The sequence below is a fragment of the Sarcophilus harrisii genome, chromosome 4, assembly GCF_902635505.1.
Source record: "Sarcophilus harrisii chromosome 4, mSarHar1.11, whole genome shotgun sequence".
In the NCBI taxonomy this organism is placed as follows: Eukaryota; Metazoa; Chordata; class Mammalia; order Dasyuromorphia; family Dasyuridae; genus Sarcophilus; species Sarcophilus harrisii.
Genome location: NC_045429.1, coordinates 356,929,442 through 356,954,844, shown reverse-complemented (window position 1 = coordinate 356,954,844; position 25,403 = coordinate 356,929,442). Strand labels below are relative to the sequence as shown.

Genomic DNA, 25,403 nt, shown 5'->3' with positions numbered 1-25,403 from the left:
GAGAAAATAGAGGAATAAAGAAATGAGGTGATGTGCTCATGGTTACAGAGAAGACAGTGGAAAAAACAGAATTGGAAACCAACTGTAATTTGAATTTCAAAGTCCATCCCCTTTCTGAATTTCATGCTTTAGAGTCAGACCATTAACCACTGAACTCTAGACCTAGACTCAGTAACTGGACCCGAGTTTAAATTCAGCCCCAGATACTTAATAGCTATGTGACGCTACACAAAACATAATTTCTGTTTGCTTCAGTTTTCTCAACGATAATAATAGCATCTACTTCCCAGGATTGTTGTGAAGATCAAATGAGGTAATATTTATAAAGCTCTTAGAACAATATTTGGGGCATGGTTGATTTTTAACAAATGCTTATTCTCTACCCCTCCCTTACTCTATGATCTCCATGAGTGAGAACTCTTTCATGGTACAAGGGATTCATTGGTAGATAAAATCATCTATTCTAAGTGACTCTAGAGGAGATAACTAAGACTAATGGGTGGGAGCCATATTGAAGCACATTCTGGACCACTTCAAGAAAGAACTACTTTTAAAATGGATTGAATGGTTTTGTAAAGTGGTTAAGTTCTTTGTCACTGCATGTGTTCATGCAAAGGCCGGGGGACCATTTGTCAAGACACAGAGAGGGATTCATGTATCCAGCAGGCCAGTAGCCTGGACTAGGTCCCTTCTAACTCTGGGTAGTACAGTGAATAGAGTGCCAGACCTAGAGTTAGGAAAATTCATCTTCCTGAGTTTAAATCTAGCTGTATGACCCTGCACAAGTCACTTAGTCCTGTCTGCCTCAGTTTCCTCATCTGTAAATGAACTGGAGAAGTAAATGACAAACTACTCCAGTATCTCTGCCAAGAAAACCCAAGTGATATCATGGAGAGCTGTGAAATGTGACAGCAAAAAATATCAATAAGATTATGATTCCTTTGCAGTTTCCATATCATTGAAGCATAAGATGAATGAATAAAGTGCTGAAATATAGTCATTTCTGTTTACTTTTTATCCTCCTATTAGATTGTAAGATCCCTGTGGGCAGCACAGTATAATGTATTAGTTATCATTTGGGATGCTAGGTCAATCACAATTGAATTCCATTGACTTTGTCGATATGAATTATAATTTTTTTAGTCTCCACTTCAAAGCTATAATTTTAGCATGGAAGCTCTAACTATCCAGTGATAAGGTTCACATCAGCAAATCCTTTATAAAGTAGTCTTAGAAAATTTTGTTGTCTGGAGGCACTAAGCGATTATAGCTAATTTGTGTCAAAGGAAGTCTTATGTTCCTCCCCGCTCTGGACCCTCTATCCACTATTCCACACTGCCTTGCATGAATTACGAATGGAAATAACCTTAGTTTTTGTCTCGATTATAGGCAACTCCAAAGGGAAGGCCATTTTTTAATCACCTAATCTCACCTGGTCTTTATATCCCAAACAAGAGGGGCTGAACAGGGGCAAGAAGAGATTTCCCAGGCAGGGTTAGCACTATTTCTGGAGAAGGAAACAGAACTCTTTAAGAAGGAAATATTAACCTGTCTTTTAAATATTGCAGCTTTCTCCAAAGCAGCAATGGAGAACTCAGCAGGACTCCACTTCAAAGCATAATGCTGGAGTTACAGCCTGGCCAACCAAGGCGAGAATGCAAGGCAATTAAGAACAAACAATATAGTTGCCTGCAAGGTCACAGGCAATTTAGATGGTGGCACAAAAGGAAAACACACAAAGGGGCATTTTAAAAGTCCCAGCACTAAAAAAAGGTGAAGGCCCTTAGGAAATTGGAAGAAGAGCCCATGGAAAATCTCAGCTGGATGGCAAAATTCTTCCCCTGTACTACTAAAAAATTCAAGAGGGAAATCCCTGATTTGAGAGAAGGCTATGGAAATAATGGGGAACACAGACTCTCCTTTCCATAGCTGCCCTCCCTCTTCTCATCATCCCCCACTCTGCCAAGAGACAGCTTCTGAAGGCAGATGTGCCCTCTATCCCAATGCCCGCTTCCTCCTCATACATTTCTGACCTCCCCTGTTGGCTGATGTAGCCAACAGCTGTGGTTATTCCCACCAGCTGTGGGAACAGCTGTGGCTCTGCCAGTTGGCCATAGTACCCTAGGGGAATGTTTTCCATCATGGTTTAGTTGAGAACACTTAAAAATAAAGGCCTGGGCTGCCTTTGTTTTTAAGTATAAAATCCAGCACTTGGAGGAAAAGATTCCTCCATTTATTGCAGAGCACAGAAGGAGGAGGAATGAGAACTTTCAGCTATTTCTTATTCTGAGGGAAATCAAATGCCTGAAATGAGAATAACTAACTGGCCCCAGAGGGCAGAACAAGAAGTGGTGGGTGGAAATTGCAGTGAGGCAGATTTAGGCTTGATAGAAGAGGGGGAAAAGTTACTAACAATGAGAGCTGTCCAAAAGGGGAATGGGTTACCTGGGGAGGCAGTGGGCTTCCCTCATTAGATTTTATAAGATCATAGACTTAGAGCTGGAATGGATCATAAAGCTCTCATTTGAAGAAACAAAATCCCAGAGAAAAAGTGTGATTTCAATGAAAGCCTGGATGAGTTCTTTTAAGGGGTGGGGAGTCATATAATAGAGTGTTTTCTCAATCAGGATAAATTAGATGATCTCTAAGGGTTCTTCTAGCTCTGAGATCCTGCGATAATCTCTAGTACCTTACAAGAAAGAAGCACTTATTAAGCACCTGCTGTATGCCAGGCGCACTACGGATATTATCTCGTTTGATGCTCAAAACAACTCTACAAAGTAGATGCTATTATTATTCCCATTTTATAACTGAAGAAACTGAGTCAGAGAGAGATTAAGTGAATTGCCCAGGTCACGCCACTCATATAAATGTATGAGGCTTAATATAGACTTATATTATATATGTACATATATATATATATATATTATATAGACTTATTGACTATGTGTTGACATTGAGATATAATAATATATCTAATTGGCCCTGGGTGAGATCAGAATATAAAGACCTAATCCCATCCATCTTTTACCATCTTGTAGAGATGGTTACACATGAGGTAACCCAGAAAAATACAAATTAGATTCTGATAAATGCTTTTGTTGTTCAATCATTTTCAGTCATGTTCAACTCTTTGTGACCCCATTTTGGGGTTTTTTTTGGCAGAGACACTAGAGGAGTTTGCATTTCCTTTTTCAACTCATTTTACAGATGAGGAAACTGAGGCAGAGTTAGATGACTTGCCCAGGGTCATACAGCTAGTGCATATCTGAGGTGAGATTTGAACTCAAGATCAGGATGAGTCTTCCTGACCCCAGGTCTGGCACTCTGAGCATTATGGCACCACTTAGCTGCCCCAGGTACCATAATCTATTTGTAATTCTTCACCTTTATTTCTTAGTTCCTCAACTTTCTTCAAGAGTACTTAAATTCTGCTTTCTGTAGAGAGTCTTTCCTGGACCTCTCAGCTGTTAGTATCTCTTCTTTTAGATTGTTTCACCTGTTCTCTAGATCAATTGTCCTGCATACATCCTCATTAGAGTGGGGTTTCTTGAGTGCAAAGCTAATGTTTTTGCCTTTCTTTGTCTCCCAAATCTTAGCTCATAGAACCTGGCACAAAGGACTTAATATGTGCTTGTTGACTGACTGTGTGCCAATAGTGGACCACAATAGTACTATACTACCAGCATTGGGAGAGAGAAAAATTTACAAAGACCTGGCCCCTTCCCTGAGGAGCTCACCATATTGGAGAGGTGGTGACATTCGTGCACTCAAATATAAATTAGGATCCAATAAATGCACTTAGGAGGTCTGAAGATAGGGGGCAAAATCAGTTTGGTGAGATCAGGGAAGACTTCTCGGAGGAGATGGCATTTGAAAGCTTGGAGCTGGGCTTTGAAAGTAAAGAGGTGCTTATGAAGAGCCTTGACAGGCAGTGTCATGCGGTGATGAGAATAGAGTCAATTGGCTGCAGGTTCATTATCTGTAATAAGGAATAAATTCCTATGAGGAAAGTACAATCCTATAAAGCTTATTTTTGTTATTATTCAGTCATTTTAGTCATGCCTGATTGTGACCCTGTTTGGAGTTTGACAGAGTGATTTGCTGTTTCCTTCTCCAGCTCATTTAACAGATGAGGAAACTGAGGCAAACAGGGTTAAATGATTTACTGAGGGTCATACAGCTAATCAGAGCCTGAGGGCAAATCTGAACTCATATTTTTCCTGACTCTGGTCCCAGCATTCTATCCACTGAGCCACCTAGCTGCCCTATATAAAAGACTTATAGCGCTATGGAAATATACATTGTTAAATTCTCCATAATCCCATTGGATTTGTAATAATCCTCAGAGGGAGCGTGGACATTATTGGCCCTCTTTTCAGATGAGAACACTGAGGCTCCAGAAGCAAAGTGACCTGTCCAGCTAGGAATTGTGGGAAAAGAATTTCTGCCTCCCAGCATAGGCATCTCTAATACCACCAGAGGCATTTTGTGGAAGGTATCTAGGAGCAGAGACCTTCAAGTCCATAATGATGTCTTCTGATTATCAAGATGACAGAAGCCAATTTTGACCTACATCACAAAGGTTTCTGCTGTCAGAAACACAGTTTGAGCCATAGCTCTGTCAAAGCCACACACTTGAAGTAGCTGACCTTTCAGCTGCATTAATAACCCGCACTGAAAACCAGGTATTAGAGGTAAGCAACTGTTTGCTTAGCACCATATTAATCCCCACAACCTCTTTTTAGCTACTGTGGAGAAATGTTCATTTTTGTTCCCCTTGGACCTTTTGGTTTCCTGTTATTTCACAAAGATGAATTTGGGAAAGAGGAAACTTGCTCTCTGCTTTGTTGACAGGGAACTCGATACCAAGAAGAGAAATTTGGACCCAGGCAACCAGGACTGCTGTTTTAATGAGACTTGGCCAATGACCCAAACCAATTGTCCCCATTGAAACAATAGTTTGCATGAAAAGATCTGAGGGTTAATGGGCTGCAAACTCATTAAAAATCAAGGGTGCACAGTTGGAAAAAAATACCTAACATATTCTTAGGCTTAAGGATTAAAATCCATATGCTGTGTAAGTCTAAGCAAATCACATCACTTTTCTCATGCTGTTTCCTATCTATAAAATGAAAATAATTATTGCATTAACTCGAACCAGTCAGGCATTGGGTCCAGATGAAGTAGGTGATAATTTCATTGTCCTCTGCCTTAGTGAGATGATATTGGGAAGTTTTATATTCATGTCTGACAAACATGTTGGAGGAAGGGCATTGACATACTTAAATACTTCCAGAGGAGGACAGCCAAGATGGTGAAGGAACCAGAGATTCTGCCTTGTGAAGACTGGCCAAAGAAACTGAGATGGAGGAGAGAAGATTTGGGAGGGAGGACAGAGAGGCGAGAGGAGGGAGCATGACAACTGTTTTCAAATGTTTGATGAGCTACCATATGGGACAGGAAGGGAATTGGATTGGTCCTATTTGGCTCAGAACAGAGTAGAACTTGTAGGAATGAGAGTCAGGAGGAGAGAGAAAGGGATTTCATCTGATTATAAGCACAAGTCTCATAACAATTAGAACTATCTAAAAGTGAAATAGGTTATCTTGGGAGCAATGGAAGGAAGGAAAGAAGGAAGGAAGGAAGGGAAGAAGAAAGAAAGGAAAGAAGGAAGGGGAAGAGAGGGAGAAAGGAAAGAAGGAAGGAAAGGAGAGAGGGAGGAAGAAGAAAGGAGGGAGGAAAGAAGGAAGGATGAAGGGAAAGAAGAGAGGGAGGAAAGAATAAAAGAGGGAAGAAAGGAGAAAAGAAAGGAGAAAAGGAGGAAGAGAGGAGAGGGGAAGAAAGGGAAAGAAAAGAAAGGGAGGGAGAAGAAAGAAGGCAAGAAACAAATATTATAAAGTACCTTCTATCTATTGGACACCATGCTAAATGCTTTATAAGTATTACCTCATTTAATCTTCATAATAACCCTGGGAGATAGGTGCTATTGTTTATAATTAACAAAATTGAAGCAAATATGAAAGAACTTACCAAGGGTCACACAGCTTCTAAGTATCTGAGTCTGGATTTGAACTCAGGTCTTCCCTGAGACAAGGTGCTCTAACAATTATACCAAGCCTTTGGCTCAGGAGTAAGGATTTCCCCTTATTGTAAGCAGAAGTTGAATGACCACTTATCTGGGATATTGAAAAAGAGGATTCCTGTTCAGGTACAAGCTGGATCAGATACCTTCTGGGGTCCCTTTTAATTAAAAAACTCTGAGATTTTGAAGTTTTCTACAGCAATCTTATATAAACCTTAAAGCCCTATATAAATATGTTATTAGTCTTATCATCATTATTACTATATTGCCAGCAAAAGAGACCATACACAAAACTATAAGTGAATTATATAAGAAGTCAAATGGATAACTTGGTTTCTGTGATATGATAAAGGTCAATAGCCAAGGCAGAGTATCCTTTTTATTACAAAGCTTCAAAACAACTCATTGGAAAAAGCACAGCCTAGGGAGAACTGGTGTTCAGGGAAGCAACTAGAAAGTGCCAGGCAGAGGAAGGCCCAGGCAACAGAGGTAAGACCTCCTGAGTATTGTCATCCTTTCTAAATTTAGATGGTTCCCCCACATGCGTAGGCAGACAAGCTTATGGGCAGGAGAGGCAGGTGGGGTGGTTATCATTCATTAGGGTTTCATCATATATGTGCATAAAGGGAAATACAGGTGCTTTGGAAAATGGATTGCAGTGTTCCTGTAATATGATGAAATAATATATTGGTGCCATGTCCTAGAACAATAAAATAAAAAATATTGAGTAATAGCTAGCACATATATTTATTATACTATTATACAAATTATACTATTTAATTATGATTATATATTACATCACATAATTATTTTTGTCAAATCTATAATCAAATATACATAATTATGTATTATGAAATCATAGATAACATAATTATTTAATTATGATATAATTACAATATATTACAATTATAATATATTTTATTATAGTAGAATTTTATGATATATAATATGTAATTATGAAATTTTATGATATAATATAATCCTATTGCAATTATATAACTACATAATTGCATATGATATAACAATATTGTTTATACCTAGAGAGAGATCGAGCTTTAAGACCTAAATATTCTGTAAATATAAAAAAAATTGTAAAATACTTTACAAATGTTTCATATTATGCTCATGGCAACCATGGGAGATAAATGTTATTATTTTTAATCCCCATTTTAGATATGGAGACTAATGAAGATGAAGGTTAAGTGATTTGCCCAGGACCACAAAGCTATTAAATATGATGATATTCATAGGATAATTCCTACACAATGTAATTTCATTACTTTGATGAAGTTACAAGTCTGACCCCAGAACCTATTTTAAAAAATTAAGCTCATGCTTATATAATTCTTAAAAGCTTACAAAGTATTTTTTTTATAAACTTCAAACCTATGAAATAGAGAGTACAATTACAATTATCTCCATTTTACAGATGAGATCTCTCTGATCTTCAGTTTGGGTAAAATCTGTAAGATGGTGATAAAAATCTAATTCAGTTAAGTAATACTATGAAATAAAAAATCCAATAAAAGTAGCAGCTACCTTGCAGGATTGTTGTAATGATCAAATGAAATACTGGATGTAGAGGGCTTTGTAAATCTTAAGAGTATGATAAAAATGTAAGAGGGATGTGTGTGTGTGTGTGTGTGTATGTGTGTGTGTGTTTTGGTCTAACTTTGTGATGTCTTTTGTGATTAAACAGATCAGCAACTTTATTATAATTTATAATCATAGAGAGCTTCCTGATACACTGAGAGGTTTAGTAACAGGGCCAGCGTCACTAGTCAGTATATGTCAGAGGTGGGAGTGGAATCCAGATCTTCTTGACTCTGAGAGGCTAAATCTCTATCCACTATGTCACATTCATGGCACTTTACACTTTGCAAAGTACCATTATCACAACACAGGATTTCCCCAAAGTCTTAGAATAGTATTAAGTGGCTTTTAAATGGCACTAAGACTTTTTGGATAACATATTCTATGAAGTAGGTTATGTTAATAATAATATGTATTACCCCCACCTCAGAGATGAGGAAATAAGCATTAGCACTCTGCCTGGCACTTGGTAAATGCTTAATAAATGCTTGTTGCTTTCTCTTGCCTTAGAAGGTGTAAAAATCAGTCCCCAGGTCACACAATAAGTGCCAGAACTAAAATTCAGTTTCCAGTCTTCCAACCCCAAGTTCAATGCTTCTACCTTTGGTTTTAAGTCCTGACATAAAGAAATTAATATTCCTAACATAAACATTTGAGCATGTTGCCCCCTTACTCAAAAGCTTATCACAACTTCTTTTTTAAAAATTTATTTTGAAAAAACAGAATAAAAGAAAAGAAAAGCAGAAAAGCAGTACAAAATAGAATGAAAGAAAACAAAAGAGAACATTATCATATGCCCACCAGAACATCAGGGAGGATTCAAAATATATAACAATAAATATCAATTTAAGAAAGTATGTATGTGTATATGAAACTATATACATGAGTGTCTGTCTTTTCACTATTTCCTTGTAAAATATTCTTTTTTTCTCTGCTGTGCATCTTTTTTTTTTACATTATTTTCCCTCCTTTCATTCCCCCACCCCAAGCTACACTTAAGACAAGATATATTTATATATACATATGTATATATATAAATACATACACACACTCATACACCCACACACCCCAGATACACACATGTCTTTCCCATCCCTGCTGACTCTTTCATTAAATTTTGCTCCATAATTTAGCTTACTATTACTTAATCTCTCCTCACCCAGGGATTCCTTCTTTGTCTTCTTTCCTTACCCTTTGTTTCCTAATCCGCTCATCCCTCTCCCCTTATTTCTTTATAGATTTTAGAGAGTGCTATACTCTTCATGGTATATACGTAGTGTTGCCTATTACATCCATGCCCATTTCTACCCATTCCTCCTCCTCCCCACTCTAATGCCTCTGTATCAACTCTTCCTCTGCACCTCATTGTATAACATGATTGCTATTTTAGCCTTTACTCTGCCATTCTTTCTTTTGAGCTATCCTATTGTTGATGTAAATCTTAAACATAAAAAATACATTTCCTATGTATATTTGTCCATGTTGAGTTCCATCTTTCTCTTATATATTGAATTTTCTGCTAAATTCAGGTTGGGTTGATAGAAAGTCCAGGAAATCTGCAAGTTTGTTGAATGTCCACATTTTTTCATTCAAAATTGTAGATAATTTTGCTAGATATGATATTTTTGGTCACAGGTTTAGTTCTTTTGTTTGTCATTAGAATGATTCCAGGACCTACAGTCTATTATTGTAGCTGCTGATAAGTCTTGTACAATTCTAATTGTAGCTCTAGCATATCTGAATTTTTTTTTCCCTTGTTTCTTGCAAAATCTTCTCTTTGAGATGGGGGTTTCGAAATTTGGAAATAATATTCCTGTGTTTTCTACAAAAGATCTTGTCGAGATGGTGTTCAGTGGATTTTTTCTATTTCTACTTTCCCCTTGTGTTCTATCACTCCAGGACAATTTTCTAGGTTTATTTCTTGCATTATTGTGTCAAGGTTCTCTTTTTGGTAGCAACTTTCTGGCAGTCCAGTTATTCTTATATTTTCTTTTCTAGATTTGTTCTCCAGATTTGTTGCTTTTCTTATAAGATATTTTACATTGTTCTATTTTCTCATTTAAAAAAAATCTGTTTTGTTATTTCTTGGTCTCTCATAGCTTCACTGGCTTCCCCTTGCCCAATTCTAATTTTTAAAGAATTGTTTTCATCTTTGAGACTCTGTACCTCCTTTTCTAATTGGTTAAGTTTTTTTCCCCATAATCTTGTTTTTCTAAGATGGTTTTAATTTTTTTCCTTAGCTTTTCCTCAATGTCTCTCATTTGATTTTTGAATTCTTTTTTGAGTTCTACAAATTCTCTCCATTTCATGTTGCGCTTTGGGGTAGAAACTTTTTATTATTATTATTTATTTATTTTCATATAAAGTGTCCTCCTCTGAAGATGAACCCTAGTTTTTTTTTTCTATAATATGCCCCAATGGTGGGGTTCTTTATTTTTTGACAATTCATTTTTTTTAAATAAGAGGTATTAGTGTAAGCACCTCTAATCATAGAGTTGGGGGATGATACCTCAAACTTGCCTTTAGCTCTCCACTCTGACCAAGAACTCTAAACTAAAAGCTCCACCCTCCCACAAGTACCCACAGCCAGCAATGCCCCTGCTCCGCTTTTCTGCACTCACCAGGTGCTCGTTCCTTCTTGCCAAGGGCCCTCTTTTAGCAGCATAGCTGGGCCTGGCATTCCCAATCACCTGAGATTCACTCTGTCTTCCACCGACTCAAATCCCACTCCACAAACAGTCTAGAAGGTGAAAGTCTCTGTGGTTCTCAATGAGAATCCAGCCACACTCAGTCTGAGGAATTCCCACTTGCCTTAACCTAGAGGTATTTATTTACACTTAAGACAGGTTAATTACCAGCCTAGGGTCTTTTTTCAGGTCTTCGCTGGTTATATCAGGAGGACCCCCATTCTGCCCTAAGTCTTCCTGATTTTTAACCAGTCTACGTTTGCCCTGAGGTGCAAATTTGTTTTATTTATGGGGGAAATCAGGAGAGCTTGAAATTTACCAACCTCTTCCACCATCTTCCCAGAATCCTTTCCATAGCTTCTTCATATCAATGAGAATTCAGGTCCATTGTAGTGAGAAAAGTATGTTGAGTCAGGGCAGTTAGGTTCAAGCCCTGGTTTTGACCTTTATGAGGCTTGTGACTATGAGTAGGTTGATTAATTTTTCTTAGTTCTTTTATTTCCTCATCTTAAAATGGGATGTTTTGGTTCTGAGGAACATATTTTCTAAAACTGGAAAGGAGATTGGCTTCTTTTATGCATTCTCCTGCTTCAGTAGCAAGAATTTTCTAATGAATGGTAATATGATATCATCTTGCATGTGATAAAAAAAAGCACAAAAACATATATCTTAACAGAGTTTATCAAAGGTTCCCCAATGTTCTGGTCTCCAATGAGTAATTAAGAGATTAATTTTGGATTAAGTTTGGATGCAAGGAATTTCTCCCAGTCCAGAGCAGAACTTTGTTGATTGTCTCATGCCAATCATCTACAAACCAAATTTTAAAACCAGCATTCAAAGCCTTGCATAACCTGGATCCTCTGCTACTTCTCTGGTCTTCTTTCATCTTATCTCTCCCTCCTCCTAATACTTGGCAATACAGTGACATTGGACTTTGGGTTTCTTGTACAAGATACTCCATCTCCTCACCCTGGGCATTTTTTACTGGTTGTTACTGCCCGGAATGCTCTCTCTCCTCATTTCCACTTCCTGGCTTTCTTCAAGTTTCCACTAAAATCCTACCTTCTACCTCATTTCCCTTAAATCTAGTGCCTTCCCTCTATTGATTATCTCCAATGTATCCTTTCTGTATCTTAATTGTACATAGGCATTTGCACGTTGTTTCCCCCACAAGACTGTGAGATCCTTGAGAACAGAAAATAGTGCTTAACACAGGGTCCAGCACATAGTAGGTGCTTATGTTTATTGACTGAATGACCAAATAAATAGTATTGTAGACAGTATTTGGTTGAGGATCAATTGTTGCTGTTCAGTTGGTCTGAACTGTTTATTAAGTGCCTGCTATAAACCAGAGGAGTTCATTGTTCAGTCATTTTTAGATTGTGTCTGACTCTTCATGACCCTATTTGAGGTTTTCTTGGCAAAGATACTGAAGTACTTTGACATTTCCTTCTCCAGCTCATTTTACAGATTAGAAAATTGAGGTAAAAAAGGATCAAGTGATTTGCTCAGGATCACACAGTTAGGAAGTATCTAAAGTCAGATTTGGACTCAGGAAGATGAGTCTTCCTAACTCCAGGCCAGGCACACTGCACCATCTAGTTGCTTAGCGAGGAGCTATATACAAAGACAAAAGTAAAAATAGCCTTTGCCTTCTAGAAGCTTATAGTCCAGCTGGAGGTAAGTGTATATACCTATTTGGATATATTCAAAATAGATGTAAAAATGTAGAGTGAATTTGGAGGAAAGACACTTAGTAACCTGGGGGATCAGGAAATGTTTCCTGCACCTGGTAGTCTTTGAGCTAAACCTGGAAGGAAATGGGATTCTGAGAGACAGAAGTGGGGAAGAAGCACATTACTTTCATGGAGAATGCCTTTACCCAATGAAAAGAAAGGCACTGAAATAGGCGATGGAAGTGTGATGAATAGCAAGGATGCCAGTTTGGCGGGCCACAGGATGCATGGAGAGTGATAATGTGCAATAAAGCTGGAAAGGCAGTTTGGACACAGACTGTGAAGAGCTTTAAATGCCAAATCAGGGAGTTTATATTTGATCCTTGAGATAATAGCTTCTGGGGAGGGTGTATATGTGTGTTAAATGTGTCAACTTGGTTCAGTAAAAGAATAATGGTGTCCTTAAAAGAAGGGTAGCTTTGAGGAGAATGGGGAAAGTAATGAGTTCAGTCTTGAAAATGTTAAATTTGAAATGAGAAAATCAGTTTTAAGTCTCCAGGAGGATCAATTGGGGAATGACTGAATCAGTTATGGCATATGAATGGAATGGAATATTATTGTTCTATAAGAAATGATCAGCAGGATGATTTCAGAAAGGTTTGGAAAGACTTTTTGAACTGATAGTGAATGAAATGGGCAGAACTAAGAGAACATAGTAACAAGAAGATTATGTGATGATCAGCTATGATGAACTCAGCTCTTTTCAACAATGAGATGATTCAAGGCAATTTCAATAGACTTGTGGTGGAGAGAGCCATCTGCATCCAGAGAGAGAACTATGGAGATTGAGTATGGATCAAAGCATAATATTTTCATCTTTTGTTGTTATTGTTTGTTTGCTTGTTGTTCTTTCTTGTTTTTTTCCTCTTTTGATTTGATTTTTCTTGTGCAGCTTGATGAATATGGAAATATGTTTAGAAGGATTATACATGTTTAACCTATATTGGATTGCTTGCTGTCTTGGGGATGGAGGACGGAGAGACGAGAGAAAGAAAAATTTGGAACAGAAGGTTGAATGTTGAAATGGTGGTAAATGTTGAAAATTCTCTTTGCATGTATTTGGAAAAATAAAATACTATTAATTTTTTTAATATCCATGAAGTAGTTGATATTGTGGAGCAATAGACCAGGGGTAAAACTAGAAATTTAGAAGTCATTAATATAGAGATACTCATTAAACCCATTTCAGACAAAGAGAGTGGAGAAAAGGAAGAGACAGAAGGGAGAGAAAATAGAGGAGACAGAGAGGAGAGACAAAAAGAAGAGAAAATAGAGGAGATAAACAGAGACAGGTAAGACAGAGGGAAGAAGAGAGATGAAAGAGGAGAGGGCAAGGACAGAATCTTAAAATGATCTTATTCTTCAAAAAAAGGATGAGGTAAATTGTTATTCTGGACCTCATTCTAACCAACAAGAAAAAACCAGTTGCCTAAGTAAAAATGATGGGAATCTTGAGAGAGAAAGAGAGCTTGTGATAGATTAGGAGAGGAAAGCCAACTATATATCCAACATGTTGGAAGGATAAATTTCAAATATCAGAGAAAAGTGGAATCTAAAATTGTATAGAAATTAGTCCATAAATAGGAAAAGTTCCCAAGAACAGAATTTGATCACATCAAAACAAACTATTTTAATGAGGAAGAAAGGGGGAGATCTCTAAAAAGATAGCTGTAAATGTACAGGGAACTCATGACTAATGTGGATTTTGAAAAGACAAGATGTGAGCAAGGACAGGTGAAATGGCTATTTGGTACGGTGAATGGAATGATGGACTTAAGTCTGGAAGACAAGTTCAAATCCTACTTCAGACACACTTATTAGCGGTTTGATTCTGGGCCATTTAAGTTTTCCTAGCCTCAGTTTTCTCATTTGAAACATGGAGATAATAATAGCACTTACTTCCCAGAGGTGTTGTCAGAAAATCAAAGAGGTAATTATTGTAAAGTGCTTTGCAAATGTTATATAAACACTAGCTATTATTAAGTGAAGATGAACATCTCACTCAAATTCCTTTATATTTAATTACTTTGTATATATTCTCTTTATATTTATTCTGCATATCCTTATTTATGTCTACTTTATCTCCCCTGTTAGAAAGTAAGTCCCTGACCAGTGGGGGTTGTTTTAATCATTGCATTTGCATCTCTAGTGCCTGGTTCTTTGTTACTGTTCAGTCATGTCTGACTCTTCCTGATCCCATTAGGGGTTTTCCTGGCAAAGATAGTGGAATGGTTTGCCATTTTCTTCTCCAGCTCATTTGATAGATGAGGAAACTAAGGCAAACAGGATGAAGTTACAGGGTCACAAAGTTACTAAGTTTCTAAGGCAAGATTTGAACTCGGGAAAATGAGTCTTCCCAACTCTAGGCTAAGAACTATAGCCACTCTACCAGCTAGCTTTCCTCAGATGCTTGATAATTGCTTATTGATTGATTGATTAAAGAGTTGAGGTTGATGAATGATAAGTGCTGAATGATAACTATAACAAAGAGGGCTTTGTTAATTATGTTGAGAGCAAAAGAAGCCTATCAAAGATATAAGCCTGTTACATGAGGTGGATGGGAAAATAGTAGCAAAACATTGGAGAGAAGGCAAAACTACTCCACACTTACTTTGTCTTATTTTCTCTATGAAGAAGAACTTTTCCCAGTTTTGGGGAAAAGTTGTTATTTGGATTGGAAAACAGAAAGCAAAAATAACTAATAGGGAGTTTGAAGTCCAATGCAAATGATGATATGGGAGCACCTAAGTGTCCACAATGAGTTCAAGTCACCATGTTCAGGTTAACTGTATTCCCGGACCCTAAAAGAATCTTTGGATGTGATCTCAGAAGTACTGCTAATTAGCAATCATTGAAAAAACTGTAGAGAATGGGAAAGATATTACAGTATTGGAGACTGACAGATATCTCAATTTTCAAAAAAAAAATGAGAATTTTTAAAAACCACTATAGTTTGGTAATCTTGATTTCAATTCCTGGAAAATTCCAGAATGTTTTGAAAAGATGTATTGTTGGTATTTATATTGGAAAACAGTGACCTGAAAGGAGAGCAAGTCATTTCAGGCTAACCTCATTCCTATTAAAAACACTTGAGAATATAGGAATAAATGGACTTTTCCTTAAAATAATCAGCAGCATCTATTTAAAACCATCAGTAAGCATCATCTGTGATGGAGACAAACTGCAACCATTCTCAATAAGATCTGGAGTGAAACAAGGTTGCCCACTATCACCGTTACTATTTAATATTGTATTAGAAATGCTAGCTTTAGCAATAAGAGCTGAGAAAGAGATTAAAGGAATAAGAATAGGCAATGAGGAAACCAAATTATCACTCTTTGCCGATGACATGATGGTATACTTAGAGAACCCCAGAGATTCTGCTAAAAAGTTATTAGAAATAATCCACAACTTTAGCAAAGTTGCTGGTTATAAAATAAACCCACATAAGTCATCAGCATTCTTATATATCACTAACAAAATCCAACAGTCAGAGTTACAAAGAGAAATTCCATTTAAAGTAACTACTGATAATATAAAATATTTAGGAATCTATCTGCCAAGGGAAAATCAGAAACTTTATGAGCAAAATTACAGACCACTTTTCACACAAATTAAGTCTGATCTAACCAATTGGAAAAATATTAAATGCTCTTGGATAGGGCGAGCAAATATAATAAAGATGACAATATTACCTAAACTAATCTATTTATTTAGCGCTATACCAATCAGACTCCCAAAAAACTATTTTAATGACCTAGAAAAAATAACAACAAAGTTCATATGGAAAAACAAAAGGTCAAGAATTTCAAGGGAATTAATGAAAAAAAAATCAAATGAAGGTGGCTTAGCTGTACCAGATCTAAAATTATATTATAGAGCAGCAGTTACCAAAACTATTTGGTATTGGCTAAGGAATAGATTAGTTGATCAGTGGAATAGATTAGGTTCAAGGGATAAAACAGTCAACAAATATAGCAACCTAGTCTTTGACAAACCCAAAGATCCCAGCTTTTGGGATAAGAACTTACTGTTTGATAAAAATTGCTGGGAAAATTGGAAACTAATATGGCAGAAACTAGGCATTGATCCATACTTAACGCCGTACACCAAGATAAGGTCAAAATGGGTTCATGACCTAGGCATAAAGAATGAAATTATTAATAAATTAGAGGAACATAGGATAGTTTACCTCTCAGACCTGTGGAAGGGGAAGGTCTTTATGACCAAAGCAGAACTAGAGATCATTACTGATCACAAAATAGAAAATTTCGATTATACCAAACTGAAAAGTTTTTGTACAAACAAAACTAATGCAGACAAGATTAGAAGGGAAGCAATAAACTGGGAAAATATTTTTACAGTCAAAGGTTCTGATAAAGGCCTCATTTCCAAAATATATAGAGAATTAACTCTAATTTATAAAAAATCAAGCCATTCTCCAATTGAAAAATGGTCAAAGGATATGAACAGACAATTCTCAGATGAAGAAATTGAAACTATTTCTAGTCATATGAAAAGATGCTCCAAGTCATTATTAATCAGAGAAATGCAAATTAAGACAACTCTAAGATACCACTACACACCTGTCAGATTGGCTAAGATGACAGGAAAAAATAATGATGATTGTTGGAGGGGATGCGGGAAAACTGGGACATTGATGCATTGTTGGTGGAGTTGTGAACGAATCCAACCATTTTGGAGAGTAGTTTGGAACTATGCTCAAAAAGTTATCAAACTGTGCATACCCTTTGATCCAGCAGTGTTACTACTGGGATTATATCCCAAAGAGATTATAAAGAAGGGAAAGGGACCTGTATGTGCACGAATGTTTGTGGCAGCCCTTTTTGTAGTGGCTAAAAACTGGAAACTGAATGGATGTCCATCAGTTGGAGAATGGCTGAATAAATTGTGGTATATGAATATTATGGAATATTACTGTTCTGTAAGAAATGACCAACAGGATGATTTCAGAAAGGCCTGGAGAGACTTACACGAACTGATGCTGAGTGAAATGAGCAGGACCAGGAGATCATTATATACTTCAACTAACAATACTATATGATGACCAGTTCTGATGGACCAGGCCATCCTCAGCAACGAGATCGACCAAATCATTTCCAATGGAGCAGTAATGAACTGAACCAGCTATGCCCAGAAAAAGAACTCTGGGAGATGACTAAAAACCATTACATTGAATTCCCAATCCTTATATTTATGCACACCTGCATTTTTGATTTCCTTCACAAGCTAATTGTACAATATTTCAGAGTCTGATTCTTTTTTACAGCAAAATAACGTTTTGGTCATGTATACTTATTGTGTATCTAATTTATATTTTAATATATTTAACATCTACTGGTCATCCTGCCATCTAGGGGTGGGGGGGTAAGAGGTGAAAAATTGGAACAAGAGGTTTGGCAATTGTTAATGCTGTAAAGTTACCCATGCATATATCCTGTAAATAAAAGGCTATTAAATAAAAAAAAAGATAATAGATAAGGGGAGTGCTATAGCTATAGTAAATTTGGATTTTTACCAGGTATTTGACAGATCCTCATTGAGAAGGAGATAGAGATATGAACTAAATGATAATAAAGTTAAATGGATTCAGAATTGGTTGAATGATCATCCAAAGAATTTTGATTAATGAATTAATGTCTATCTGGATAGAGTGCTTTAGAGCAGAGTTGTCAAACATGTCCCCAACACTCTGGATTTCTTCTAGAACCAGATTCAAATGTAAATGGGAAATATTTAACAAAACAAATAAAAAGACAGCAGGACATAAATGATGTATGTGGTTTTCTAAGTTATTATGCAGTCTGAGGAATCCTTATGTGTGGTTTAGTGGCCCTGCTTGTAATTGAGTTTGACACCATTATTGTAGAAGGTAGAGGGAGTTTCTCCTCATAGAATTCCCTAAACTAATGAAATCACAGGTTCAAAAACTCAAGGTTCACAAATCACAAAAATCACAAAGAAATCACAATTTCAAAAAAAATTGTGGAGGTGTTTCCAGTTCAGATGACCACCAAGACTCCTTCTAATTCTTAGGTTAGATAAGATTGTAATTCAGCTCATAGCCTCTCTATACCTTAATGGTTTCATGAGCTATCATGGCTGAAAAAATTCTACATGTGGCGATCAGTCCTATGATGAAGAGTTTTCCTAGACATAGCTTTGATCATAATTTTTAATGATAATCGCATTAATGAGGTTGGTCCTCATGGAAGGCATAGCCCATATAAGGCATATTCAAAGTTATTCTAGCTTCATATGATGTGCCAAGAATTATATTCTGCTGGCATGGGAGAGAATTATAGGCCTCCTCCAGCAGTGAAGGAACAATAGAAAGAATAAAATTAAAAGGAGGATGAAAAAGTCTCCAAGTCTCTGCATGGAGCACATTGCTTAATTGCTGTCTAAACTCCATTTTACAGATGAGGAAACTGAGGTACATAGAGATGAAGAGACTTACTCAACTTCACACAGGGGAATGGCGAACAAGTATTTAAACTCCCAACTTCCAGGCCAAGAGTCTCAGCTGTTTTGAGAGGAAGGAAGACTTCAGGGAGGCTGGTCTAGGGTTCAACTAGTGAGTGTTGTCCTTTTCCTACCTGGAGCATTTCTTTCCCTTACTATTTTACTTACACCCCCCATCTCCCACCCCCACCCCACTTTCTGGATGTTTTCTATCACTTTAATAAGCAAGTACAAGTGTACTTTTTGAAAGAGACGAAAGTTGCACTTGTTTGAAGTGTAAGATATGTCAATCCAGGAAAGAGATTTGTTCTGACTGTTTAAGAGATGAAATCAATAGAAATATATTTAAAGAATTTTTAGCTAGTTCTTGGGAACAAGACTCTTTTTGTCCTCTCGGCTGAGACTCTAATTTGGGATCTCATATACTTGCTTCATTCAGAACCACCCGAAAACTCTCTCCAGACTCTCGATTGCTCTCATTGATCTAATTCCTTCCAGCTAGCAGGCATTACAAATGCTGCAGAGATAGTTTTTTTTCTTAAGGATAAAAGATATAAAAGAACAAAATGTTATCCTGGGATAGATATCTTGGGACCTCAATTGTCCTCAAAACCTGTCACTTCATTTTAAAAGAAGGACCTCAGATATTTCTTGTTCTCCCATCTTGCTTCAATAAACTGACCTCGCCAGTGATAACCAAAGAGCAATGGAGCTTTCACGGAGAATCAAATGCATCTTCTCAGTGCCAGGTAAAAGTATATTGCCCAGTTCCTGCCACTACTAATAAAGACAAAAGATGAGATGTAGAATGAGGTGATGTGATGGGTTAAGGTGATGGATTTGGTGTCAGGAAAGCCTGAATTTAAATTTAACCTTAGGCATTTACTAGCAATGTGAGCCTGGGGAAGTCACTTACCCTAAATTTAGTCTCACTTAGCCTCAGTTCCCTCTGCTGTAAAATAAGGATGATAATGGTACCTATTTTACAAGGTTATTGTGAGGATCAAATAAGATAGTCTAAACAGTGCATTGTAAATCTTAAAGCATTATTTATGTTAGTTGTTGATTATTATTATTATTATTATTATTAAGATCTCACCCACAATGTCTAAACCAATCTAGAGCTTTATAGACTGATTACCCAGGTTTTCCTCTTCCCCTTGCTACCTCCCCTCTCCACTGTAACCTCATCCAGGGGTGTGCTTCAGCTAACTTGTTATAGCCTTTATTAAATTTTCAAAGTGAATATTTATACCTCACTAATCTTAGTATAAGAGCAGCTAGGCAGTATCATAGTGCATAAAATGCCAGGCATAGTCAGGAACATTCATCTTCCTGAGTTCAAATTTGGTCTCAGACATTTACTTATTAGCTGTGTGACCCTGAGCAAGTCACTCCACTCTGTTTACCTTAAATTTCTTCATCTATCAAATAAGCCGGAGAAGAAAATGGTAAACTATTTCAATATCTTTGCCAAAAAAACCCAAATGGGGTCACAAAGAGTTGGACATAATTGAAGTGACTGAACAACAACAATGAGCAGTACAAATCAAAACTTGGTTTATTATTTTATTGATTTTCTAGTCTTAAGAAAATGCAGTTTAAATGTAAAATTTTAAGTGTGTGTGCATGAAATTATTTTCCCCAGAATCTAATTGTTAAACATTTACCAATATACCTGTAGTGCTCTATAAAACATTGCTTAAGCATAGATTCATTAGAAGAAGAAGTAGAAGACTCAGGGAATGAAGTAATCATCAAACTGGCAACCCAGTGACTATAAGTTGTTATTCTGAATAATAATTATACAAATGTTTATATACATTATATGGAAATATTATACAGTTTAAGGTTTAGGAAGTGCTTTACATCCATGATCTTATCTAAATCTTACAATATCCTTGGGTTCAAATCTCCTTCTATTAGCATTCTGCTTCTCCTTCCAGACCCAGCTCCATGAAGCCTTTCCCTGGTCTCACCAGGAGAGATTTCTTTTCCACCTGGTAGCAAAGAATATATTCTTCTTACATATTTAATAATGATAATAACTAACATCGATGTGTGTATTATTAGTGCTCTGCCCCTCATGAAATTACTTTGTATCTATAATGAGGACAATGATCTGTCCATACAGGGTATCATCCCAGGAGAATGTAAGTTCTTTATGGGTGGGGATTAATTTTTTTTTTTTTTTGTCTTTCTACACTAAGTGCTTTACTTTTTCTTGGTAGGAGCTTAATAGAGTTTTGGGGAACTGACTTGGATAACTGAGTTGGATTCAAGAACAGACTTCTCTCAGTCTTACATTCCCAGCAGGGGTTAATAAATAACTCATTTCAAACCCAGGCAGAAATTGGTTATATGACCTCAACTCTTTTACTTCTGACCTCTCTGTTGATATTAACAGTGATGTGACTGAGCATAAGATGTAATTTTGGAAACAAGAGCAGGATGTATTCCATATCCCAACAGTGGCTGGTTTGTTCCTTGGAGCACATTATTTCATTACCATCTTTGGGTGAAAACCCAGCTAGTGAAAAATAAAAATACTTTGGGGCATGAAGTTTTCAAGGCCATTTAAAAAGCAACTACAATACTAAACCCACTAACACTCCTGGGGCTTTGAGTTCTGCTAAGTAAAAATGAGTTGTATAATTCTTCATTGAGGTGAGGCAGTCTCCATTGAACAGGCTGGTTGAGATGGTGACCTACTGCTATCTATGGAGCCTCAAATATTTTCCCTTAAGAGCATCTTGCAAGTTTGCGGGGAGGGGAGGGAAGAGGGGAGTGGAGTCTTTTCCTGTTTGTTGTGTTCCAGTGGAGTTCTTTCCTTTACCAGCTGAATTCCTATGAGTCAGTTCCTTGGGGGCATTTTAATCCATTTGGAGTTTCTCACAATTGTCTGCAATCCCTCCTGATTTTACAGCTGAATCCCGATGTGACCCTGGTGTGACAGGAGGGTCTGAAGTTTGAGAAGTTCATTCTGGAGAGCCCAAGGTCTTAATAGGCATGAAAGCAAATAGTCTCACAGCTGCTGAGGCTCCTAGCTTCCTTTTCCCAAGCCTCCTCTAAACTAAGCAGAGAATTAATAAGGTCAATCTAGTAAAGAGTCACCCTGGTGAATTCAACCCAGAAACAACTGATATTACTGAATTAGGGCAACCCCAAACTGGAGAAGGTTGTTTTGATGCCAGCAAACATTGTCACAGTTTTGTGAAATTTAAAAAAGTCTTTCTTTACAATAGTTCCTCTTGAGAGTATCCTGAGAAAGATAACCAGTATGGGGAAAGTCCTTGTGCTGGTACAACATAATAACTGATATTCATAGAGTGCTTTTCAATTTTCAAAGTTCTCTATACACATTCTCTTATTCAATCTCCATAGCAACCCATCTGAGTGCTATAGCTATCTGAAGCCTGCCGCTTATTATTTGGGAGACTTTGAGCAATCATTTTGTTTCCTTAGGCCTTAGTTTCCCCATCTGAAAAATAAGGAGGGTGCGTTGTAATAGGGCTTCTTAAACTTTTTCCACTTGTGACTCCTTTTCACCCAAGAAATTTTTATGTTATTATATGGTATATGGGCATACATATGGGCATTATAAGGTATATGGGCATATAAAATAAGTATATAAATCAAATATTTGCTGATAATAAATCACAATTTCATGATCCCCACATTCAGGAACGAGACCCCATATGGGTGGTGATTTGGTTTAAGAAACTGAGAGCTAAAAAGATCTCCAAAGCCCTATGACCTCCATTCTGTGAATGAGGACACTGAAGTTTAAGAGACTAATTCTTGGTCACTAATTATAACTGTCAGGTATTGAATGATTTGGGAAGATATTGAATATTGATAGGTCTTCCAAACTCTAAGACCAAGCCATCACACTCCTATGCTGGGCTGTCTCTTCTATGATAATCAGCTGAAGGAATGTTGTTGTTCAGTCATTTCAGTCATATCCAACTCTTCATGAACCCATTGGGGTTTTATTGACAGAGAAAAAGGAATGGTTTGCCATTTCCTTCTTCAGCTCATTTGACAGATGAGGAAACCAAGGCAAATGGGGTTAGGTGACATAGCTAGGGTCACACATATACTAAGTGTCTGAGGCCAGATTGAATTCAGATCCTCCTGATCCAGGCCTTGCTGTTCTATCCACTGGACCAACAAGTCTGAAGGCACAGGGAATATTTAGTCTGGAGAAAAGAACACTTGGAAATTAGGGTTAGGATTAGGAATGATAATTGCTTTCAAGGATTCAAAGGGTTATTATAGAGTCATAGAATTCTGGGCTGAAAGAACTTAAGAGACCATCAAGTCCAACTCCCTAATTTTCATAAGTAACAGAGAAGGCTACCAAAGTTATTTAAGATCATATAGGGAGTAAGGGAAATAGACAAGATCTGAACTCAGGTTTTCATATGGAAGAAGGATTAAACTTGTCCTTTTTGACTCCAGAGGATGGACAAAACAAAGAGAAATGGGTAGAACTTGAGAATTTAGTTTTGAAGCAAGACACAAACCAAATTAAAAAAAAATACAACAATTTCCTAATTATTAGAGGTGACCCAAAGTGGAATGTAATGATTTGAGAGATGTTGGGTTTCCTTTCACTAGAGCTGGATTCTTAACTTCATGGATTATTTTAGGGACACCATGGACCTCTTCCCAAAATAATGTCCTTAAATGCATAAAATAATAGACAGAGGATTACCAAGGAAATGATTCATATTGAAATTGCTATTAAAATATACATATTAAAAAAAAACAAGTTCATAGTCTCCAGATTAAAAACCTCTGCAAATGACTTTGAGCAGAAGCTGGAAGACCACCTGTTCAATATGTTGTAGAGGGATTACACCATGTATTCTCATTCAGGCATGGATTGATTGAATGACCTCTGAGGTACCTCTAACTCTCAGATTCTATGAGGTAAGTATAGCAAGTCTAATTATCCCCATTTTAAAGAAGGATAAACCAAAGCTCAGAGAGAAGATGCAATTTTCCCATGATCATATTTATGCAACCAGTAAATTTTGGAGAAGGGATTTGAATCTAAGCCTCCTAACTCCAAGACCAGGGCTCTCTCTGGTCATTATTCTACAGTACAGTTGCCATGCTGTTTTCACTAATCTCATAGCTTCTACTTGTGATGGGCCTCTCACATTTAGGGTATTCCTCCTACTGGTCCATCATTGATACTTAAAGCTGGGGCAGCTAAGTGGATAGAACACCAGTCCTGAAGTCAGGAGGACCTGAGTTCAAATTTGGCCTTAGACGCTTACCACTTCCTAGCTGTATGATCCTGGGCAAGTCACTTTGATGAGGTTTGGCTCCCCTCGATTCTCAGGCAGGGAGCAAAAGATGAAGTTTGGTGCAGGGCAGGGAGTTGTGGGAACCCCTTCTGGTGGCGCAAGTCCTTTGTAAATGAATTTACGAACCTGAAAAGTTAAACTGGCAAAAGAAGTTTATTATTGGCATTGGGAAGTCAGCCTTTGCTAAAAAGACTAAGATATCTTTGGTGGCAAGGTCCCGACAGAAGGATATAAAGTTTTTAGCAGAAAAATCCTATCCTAGCAGAGAAAGTGAATAAAGTCTTGTTAGGGAAATAGGAAAGAGAGAGATAAAGAGGGAGTAACGCTGAAAGAGAATGTCTTTCGGCAGGCAGAGAGTCCCTTGCAGGTAGTTATGCCAAGGGAGATCCCTTGGCCTGGCATGATTTGCTTTGAGATCCTCTACTGTCAATGATTGAGCTCAGCTGCCCCCTTTTATGGCTAGAAGCTGGGGGCAGCTCTTGGTGGGGCTGGGAGCAGTTTGAGCTGGAATCAGAATAGAAAATCTTGGAACTGAATGAGTGTCTCTGGGCTAATCTCCAACTCATTAGAGTTAGATAGAAATCTCCAGCTCAGGCTAAGTAGGAGTGGTCCTGGGCTCAACCAGTCCTACCCAGATAACAGAATGAAACCACTTTATCTTGAATCCCTGGGGCGGATATCTCAGGGGAGAGCTTAGCATTCCCCCCAAAGTCAGAGAGAGAGTTTTGGGGCTCCCCTTGTCAATTTGACCCCAATTGCCTAAGCAAAAAAGATACTTAAAGCCTTTCTAACTTGGGAAAACTTTTCATAAATTGGGTTTCATTGACTTAACCTCTGCAAATGAGGGTTATCACCACACCATTATTGGGTATGGAATAGTATTTGGTGTTGGGGCCATTGCCAGTTGTCCTGATCTATATTTTGCCATTGAGCCCAGATGACTCCAGAGGAGAGAATGAGTTTGGGGATTTTGCACAGTACTCTTTTGCTTAAATCCTAATCACTTTCAAATCATAACATCATCTTCCTGATGTCATTGAGAAGGAAGGACATAAAACAATCTGTGAATAGTACAAGCTGCTTAATAGGGACCCAACCTGTCAGTTCTAATTGGGCAATGCAACTCTCTCCTTTTCTTCCCTCTCTCCCCTCTTCTCTTCCCTCCCATTTTCCTTTCCTTCCTATTGCTTAGTCCACACAGGGTTTCTGCCCAAAAGAATGTAAATTTTGATCAATGAAACCTTGAAAGAAATTGGGGTTTACAGATTAAACTTCTTTCTTAAGAACCTTGTTTCAAACCCAAACCACTCTGATTCTCATTGATTGATTAACAGTAAATCAGCTCAAGCCTTCCTTGGTCATTGTTTGGGTCCTGCTGGCTCAAAGTGAGTGTAAATAGCAATTGTTTCTGTTTTGGCCAGACACCCTGAGGGTCATTCCTCTCCCAGATTGATTAAAAAAAACTAGGTCAAAGAGGCTATATATACTTTGTTTC

The 25,403-nt window shown here is 37.4% G+C and overlaps 1 protein-coding gene across 2 annotated transcripts in view; it reads left to right on the top strand.

Moving 5' to 3' along the window:
- KCNN3 (potassium calcium-activated channel subfamily N member 3) overlaps window positions 1–25,403 on the top strand; it is a 304,701-nt gene that overhangs the window by 132,939 nt on the left and 146,359 nt on the right. The window contains exon 1 of one of the 2 annotated variants that reach the window (XM_031966674.1): window positions 18,965–19,336. The exons of the other annotated variant lie outside the window; for it this stretch is intronic. Coding sequence (XP_031822534.1) covers window positions 19,154–19,336 — 183 coding nt within the window. The 5' untranslated portion in view covers window positions 18,965–19,153. Of the gene's footprint in view, window positions 1–18,964; window positions 19,337–25,403 lie in introns of those variants that run through there. 2 annotated transcript variants of the gene reach the window in all.